The sequence below is a fragment of the Littorina saxatilis genome, linkage group LG4, assembly GCF_037325665.1.
Source record: "Littorina saxatilis isolate snail1 linkage group LG4, US_GU_Lsax_2.0, whole genome shotgun sequence".
NCBI classification, from domain to species: Eukaryota; Metazoa; Mollusca; class Gastropoda; order Littorinimorpha; family Littorinidae; genus Littorina; species Littorina saxatilis.
In genome coordinates, this window is record NC_090248.1 from 59,949,458 (window position 1) to 59,956,957 (window position 7,500).

Consider the following 7,500-nt stretch of genomic DNA (forward strand, 5'->3'; position numbering starts at 1 on the left):
GAGGAGAGAAAGAGAGAGAGTAAGAGAGAGGTTTGTCTTTCGCTGGGGTATGCAGTGCCTTGGCGTTGCACATCTACTTAATTATCCCAGCGAAGCTGGAGGTATCCCGTGAACGCTATTCACGACTTTTTTCCGTGACCTTTCGTATTTCATGGGGGCTGCCATTTTGGTTTTGATGCGCTTCCTTTTCCGGTTTACGTATTTTCCGGTTTAACATAGCATTTGCGTTTTTTTGTCAGAAGAGTGATATTTGGTTATGAAGGAAGTCAAGTCCGCCATTACCTGCAACCTCAGTTGAGTGTTTACTTTGAACTTAAACTTGAACCGTAACAGTGTGTAGCCAGTTCGCAAGACCTGTTCATCTTCCTACCAGTTCCAACTGTTGTTATCAATGGGTCGCGCAGCTGGAGGAAGTGTTTATTTTCATTTGGAGCCCAACTTCAGTTCAAAACCAGTCAAGAACTGGCCTTGACATTCGTTTGGAACTTAGTTCAACGAGTATTTTCTCGAACGTAACTTTTGACCCAGCTGGTTGGCATCATGAATTAGACGTACACCGGCAGTTATAAATCATGTTGTGCAAAAGACTGTAAAGAAGTAGAAAATTGTGGAAAATCGGGAATGCTTTCTCAGTTTGTGCACCCTGGCAACATTCATCAGGAAAAAAACTGCATATGCCTTCCTCTGCAAAACAAAAGTCGCGCGAAGAATGCTGAACGGGCAGCGACGACTAGCTGTTCTTCTTCAAAGTAATAAACTACCCCCCAAACCCTGCAAGTTTGTGCGATTTACTTTGTGGACATGAAGCCAGCAGAGGGCTCAGGAATGCCCACTTAATTCCTTGATTTTACTTCCGTCACAAGAACTAAAAGAACATTCAATGTTCGTTAAATCTGTGGATCAAGTGACTCTAGAAGCGGAGGAAATGAAAATCACCGGCAGATCTGTACAAGATGTTGAATTCTGCCAGGGAAACGAAGCCGCTGTCACGGCAGAGAAATCTCCGCCTACGAAAGTCGGTAGATCTAGAGCAAGGTAAACATACGTTTTTCAACGCTTGTTCACAAACACACACACACGTACACAAACACACACACGCTCACACCATCACACACACACTTATGAAAGAGATGGAACAGCTGATCGAGTGATGACAATGTTGATTGATAAGTATTTTTTGGTGCGGTGAACTTGAGGCAATATTGTTCTATCAATCCATCAATATATTTTACACTTTCACCCCAGAAATGAAGCACGTGTACACATATTGAACAAAAGAACCATTTTAAGCTTCCATTGGTATTGTTTCCTCTTTTTTTTGCAGACATGTTGGCAGGAAGTGAGTGTTTCACCCCACTCTTGCAAGGTAGGTTGATCACTGATGACAAGTTCTGATTGTTTTTCCTTTTTAATATTAAACGGATGACAATCCGTACTCTGCAGATGGATCTAACCGAGATGGATCTAACCGATACACGGAAGCAACATTGGGAACACACTGTTATTCAGTCTGTGAATAGTTCATGTGTGAGGGGTATTACTGCAAGTACGTTCACTAATGTAGAGAAATAATTTTGGACTCAAACTTCAAGTTAAATTGTTTCTGCTGTCAGAGCCATCTTTCTGAAGGAACAATATTTTACATGCCACTGGATTGTTGTATATTCCTTATTTTGCAATGACAGGCTCAGCTTTCATTTGATTGTAATGTGTTTCTTATTTGAAGCTTTGTAGTTTGTATCATAAAAGCTCTGTAGAAGTGTTGCACTTGTTTTGCAGACTGCATTAGGCGTGGTAGCTATTGCACCTCCCCCCCCCACCTATTTATCTAACACACCCACCCACACACATACACAGGGTGCTGACAAAGGATCTTTTTCTATTCTCCTTCAGGCCATCGCTTAATTTCTTGCAGACTGAGGAGCAGAGGACGTTTGAGCCGCTCCTAAACCTGAGGCACACAAGCCACAAGGTAAATAAGGTATCAGTATAAAAACAAATGTTTTCACTTTGATTTTTATCGCATCATTTTTTTTTAATTAAACTCTGTAAATTGTGGCAATTACACATTATGCTAATAACATTATTATGAAGAATGAAGATTTTCAACTTATCATTGAAGAAATGAAATCAAGCATTTTTGTTCATTCTGTATTTGATTATTATTTTCCAGTCTTTGGGTTGGCATAGTGGGTGAAATAAGGGTGAGGAGTGTCGGTTGGTGTTATTTTTTCGGTCTTGGTGATGTAATATTTTTCCCACGGTATTCATGGTTATGTTTGACTTTAGTGCAGATTCCAGAACAGCCTCTTAAACTGAAAAGCTACAAGGTCAACAATATAAACAGGTTACTGGTGTCTCAGGCATTGATGTTTTTAAAAAGATTTGCACAGCAATTTATGTGTTTGTAAACAGATAATGAAAATAAAGCATAACAACTTTTATATTTTGTAAGTGGAATTAAATGTTTTCATTTTTTATTTTGAAGTGTTTTTGTATTCAGGTTTTATTGGATGGGTGGGAGGGGGGGGGGGGGTGGTTTTGGTGGTTCTGACTTTTTATGATGTAAGGATTTTTTTCCTTAATTAGTTATTTAATTAGTTTATGTAGGGGGGGGGGGGGGGGGGCGTGGGATTTAAAGTGTATTTCTGGCTTTCGGAGAGGTGCTAAATCTGTTAAAATGGAAATGAAATAAAACAATTGGTGGTAAGGGTTATTACAAAAAAAGTAAGGATTATTTCTCATACCTTTTTATTTTTTACCCAAAAATTATGTTACTGAAATTATTCATTAATTTTTAAAGAGGCAGACTGTGAGACAGGTGATGTAATTGAAGTTAGAATATCATGAGATGTTACTTACTTTCTTTACAATATCATCTAATTTGACAGTCCGACACTGAAGACTGCAGACTTCATGGCAGCCACTGACCTGACGATATGACAGCCATGAATTGAATATCAAACGCAGAAGAAGAAAAAGAAGAAGACAGTCTAACAGGAAAATAATTCTGGTATGCTCATAATTTCTATGCCAGTTTGAAAAAAGTCATGAATTGAAGTTTACCCAGGTTAGACATTAGCATGTCGTAATTGTGACAATGAATGTATCCGTAAAGGCACCAATAGACTTACTTTGAAAAATTGAAGTCATGCATCGTCAATATGACTACAATCACAAACTGAATAAGGGGAAATCATGTCAATTTGGTGGTCTGGATCATCAGCTGTTGCTCATTCGCTATAATGGTCTACTTGACAAAGCCCGTCTTCATGTGCTTCTTTGTTTCTTTATACCTAGTGTAGACAACATGTAGGCGTTTGCAGACTGTTTATTGTATTGCTGTTGTTTGTTTGTGAGTAAAACTATGGTGTGACCTCAATTGTTTGAAATTTGTTGTGTATGTTCTACTTTGTGTAAGGTGTTTCTCCATGCCCCCAGAAGAACCGACATTATATTAAAACCTTCATACCCTGAAAATACTTGCATACTAGATGTTGTTTCTTATTGTAATGATTGGGGACAGGCAAGCTCTTAAATTGTGCAAGCCATCAGAAAACTGTCAAGTCTGATTTGCTAGAACAAGCGATATTAACACGTTATTAAGATGAATATTTGATTAAATATGTGCAGGAACTACTTCAGCAGATTCATATGGCCAGTCTCACAATGCAAGAAAGGTGAGTAAATTGAATTATGTCTCTCCCACCTGTTCTGTGTTTAGTGTCAGCCGTGATTGCCTGATGAGAATTTGAAAACATGTTGCTAACTAACATGAACCCAACCATGAAACGTGATGTAGGTGAGTAGCCCATCTAGAAAAACGAACCTGTTCTAATTCCGAATTAGAACAGGTTCTTTTTTCTAGATGGGCTACTCACCTACATCACGTTTTATGGTTGGGTTCATGTTAGTTAGCAACATGTTTTCACATAGAAAATGGTGGGCACCTGAACAAATATCTGCACATTACAATGAAGTCTTACTTTTTAATCTGATGGTTTAATAACCCCCAAAAACCCAACCAACCAGCACCCCCCCCCCCCACCCCCACCCCTCCAAGAAGAAGCTCACATAACTACCAACTACACAATTTCATTACAGAATCAAACAATGGGAAGAATCAGGATTCAGCAGTGCTAGGTCGTTGGGGGGGATAGCTATCACTAGGCACTCAGCAATGAATAGTTGAGGTTTTCACGGACATTAACAAAATCCGGTAACCTACGGACAGTAAATTTCACAGGGAAGGGAACAAGAACGTCAAAAATGGAAAAGTATGTTTTTTCTTTCAAACCATTGATAGAGCTCTGAAGCTTCACACAAGTTTTGCAGAGAGAGCACTCGGCCTCTTCATTTTTGGCACTAAAACATGCGCACACACAAAAAGAAAGTTTTTAACAAGAAGGGCAAAGCCCATACGACTCACATGCTTTACACATTTTTCCTACCAAAATACATGTGACCTTGACCAGGTCAAGGTCATCCAAGGTCATGCAACACAAAGCTGTTAATTCAAGACATAGGAAGTACAATGGTGCTTATTGGCTCTTTCTACCATGAGATATGGTCACTTTTAGTGGTTCACTACCTTATTTTGGTCACATTTCATAAGGGTCAAAGTGACCTTGACCTTGATCATATTTGACCAAATGTGTCTCATGATGAAAGCATAACATGTGCCCCACATAATTTTTAAGTTTGAAACAGTTATCTTCCATAGTTCAGGGTCAAGGTCACTTCAAAATATGTATACAATCCAACTTTGAAGAGCTCCTGTGACCTTGACCTTGAAGCAAGGTAAACCAAACTGGTATCAAAAGATGGGGCTTACTTTGCCCTATATATCATATATAGGTGAGGTATTGAATCTCAAAAACTTCAGAGAAAATGGGAAAAATGTGACAAATAGCTGTTTTTTAGGCAACATTTATGGCCCCTGCGACCTTGACCTTGAAGCAAGGTCAAGATGCTATGTATGTTTTTTGGGGCCTTGTCATCATACACCATCTTGCCAAATTTGGTACTGATAGACTGAATAGTGTCCAAGAAATATCCAACGTTAAAGTTTTCCGGACGGACGTCCGGACGGACGGACGACTCGGGTGAGTACATAGACTCACTTTTGCTTCGCATGTGAGTCAAAAAGTGGCACCGATGTATTCTCACACTCACAGCCTTAGAATATTGCAGTTTGTATGTTACCAAATTGAGGCATGATTTTACTCCATACCTGACCAAATCTGCGACAGTCGGGCAAACTTCTTACAAGTCGGATTGGGCCTTCAATCAAATACTCAGAAACCAGCAGCTACTTTAAGTAATACTAGTTTTGTTGTTATTTTTTACAGCTTGTACTGAATGTGTTTTCTTTTATCTCCTCAGAATCGAGTCAGCCAGAGAAAGACCATTGAGAGGGAGAGCGCACAGTAAAGCATATATGGCATGCACTTCGGTGGACCAGTGCCATCATCTTCATAACAAGAGATGCAGATCATATTTTCTTATGTTTAAGTATAGCTGTTAGCAAAAGTATTTGACGATTCTTGGGTACGACTTTCGTGTTTAATCCTATTAGCTTGTGTACAGCCCCAAAATCTGTTTTATTTTGATTTATCATTTATAGTTTGAATTTTTTTTTAATGGAATTAGTCCAAATGTAAATACATCTAAGGTTGCAATATTGTTTTTTTGTATATATACCCTTAAAACTACCTCTTCGTGTAAACAAAATTTAATTGTAAAAAGAAGTGTTTCTTCAAGGGAGATAATTTGAAGCGAATTTTTTTTAAATCAGTAAAACTGCGTAGTGACATCCTCAATTAAATAAAAAGAATAAGGAATAAAGGTATACACACAGGTTGTACCCATTTTCTTGATTGCACTGCTTTTAAGTAGAAAGCTTTTTTTTCTCAGAGTTATTTTACAAATAAAATTCAAGGGAGGCAATTGATATGATAAAAAGGAAGACTTTTTTTTCTTAGAATACTGTACACATTTAGTAAAGTATAATTTACAAGACAAAACACAGGGTTTTTTGGTTTTTTTTCTGTGCCTACTACTTGACAAGAGAACCACGAGATTTTTGTGCAGATTATTTAAAATTTTCTGTACAGTATATTTTACAAAGACAGATCCATACAATATACATAATTTTGTAATAGATGTTTTCAATTTGTAGGTATGTTTTTTTTTTTAAATCAACAGTTCGAATAGCCACAACAAGTGTGTATGTCTTGTGATTTGAGAGCTTTAGCACTGGATGCTTAGAATCCTCTTGATCATTTACTTCAGTAGGTAAAGCCACCTTCTCCAAAGTCTTCTCTCCTATTCTGTGCTTACTACAGTGGGTTTGACAAGAGAACCACGAGATTTGTTTTTGTACATATGTTGCTTTTATTCTGTACACTTTAATGATTTAATCCTATGTGCACATTTTTTTTAACTGTGTTTTTGTTTTTGTTTTCCTGTATTCAAAGTGTGTATGGAAACCACAACCTGTCACAGCAGTATTATTAATCTGGATCTCCCTGCTAAGAACGTAATTAACAGAACGTGTGCATGTAGCTAAAGAACTTAAAAAGAATTTCTGCTACTTCACTCAAAATACGTCCATCCTCACACTCATATTTTCTTAAAATAATATTTGTTCATACAAACATGTTTGTGAATTATTCAATTTTGCGTAAAATATTCAATCACGATTTCTTTGTGTGTTGCAAAATTATGTAATAAAATTATGCAAGATCAAATTCAAAACAGCAATAAAGCTGCTGACGGCAGAATACCTCTGTTGACTTCTCTATCTGTTGGGTCAAACTATGCCACAGACATGTTTCTTCTAGAAGCTCAATATTACGTGGTACAGTCTCAAAGACAGAACAACGCAATAACCTTTTTTTGTGTAGATTCGATTGACTTTTTCCTGAAATAAAATATTCATGAAGCCGGTTCTGACTGAGTTAATATATTTCTGGAAAGCTGAACAACGCAATGCGTCTGTGACTGGTGAAGAAGCAGAGCTGGAGCTTTTTGTATTGTTTGTCGTTGGTTTTATTGAGTCACTTGAGAAAAAGTGACTCTATGTAATCGGTCAGTGTTAGTCTGTCCGGCCGGCCGTCCGTAGACACCACCTTAACGTTGGACTTTTCTCGGAAACTATCAAAGCGATCGGGCTCATATTTTGTTTAGTCGTGACCTCCAATGACCTCTACACTTTAACGATGGTTTCGTTGACCTTTGACCTTTTTCAAGGTCACAGGTCAGCGTCAAAGGAAAAATTAGACATTTTATATCTTTGACAAAGTTCATCGGATGTGATTGAAACTTTGTAGGATTATTCTTTACATCAAAGTATTTACATCTGTAGCCTTTTACGAACGTTATCAGAAAAACAAGGGAGATAACTAGCCTTTTCTGTTCGGCAACACACAACTTAACGTTGGGCTTTTCTCGGAAACTATAAAAGTGACCGGGCTCAAATTTTATGTGAACGTGACT

At 37.8% G+C, this 7,500-nt stretch overlaps 2 protein-coding genes across 3 annotated transcripts in view; one reads left to right on the top strand and one right to left on the bottom strand.

The window, feature by feature from the left end:
• The window catches only part of LOC138965239 (uncharacterized), an 81,460-nt gene that overhangs the window by 33,090 nt on the left and 40,870 nt on the right, over window positions 1-7,500 (top strand). The window lies entirely within an intron of this gene.
• The window catches only part of LOC138965666 (clotting factor C-like), a 30,833-nt gene that overhangs the window by 15,965 nt on the left and 7,368 nt on the right, over window positions 1-7,500 (bottom strand). Inside the window, exon 4 of the mRNA XM_070337840.1 lies at window positions 1,918-1,951. Coding sequence (XP_070193941.1) covers window positions 1,918-1,951 — 34 coding nt within the window. The remainder of the gene's footprint in view (window positions 1-1,917; window positions 1,952-7,500) is intronic.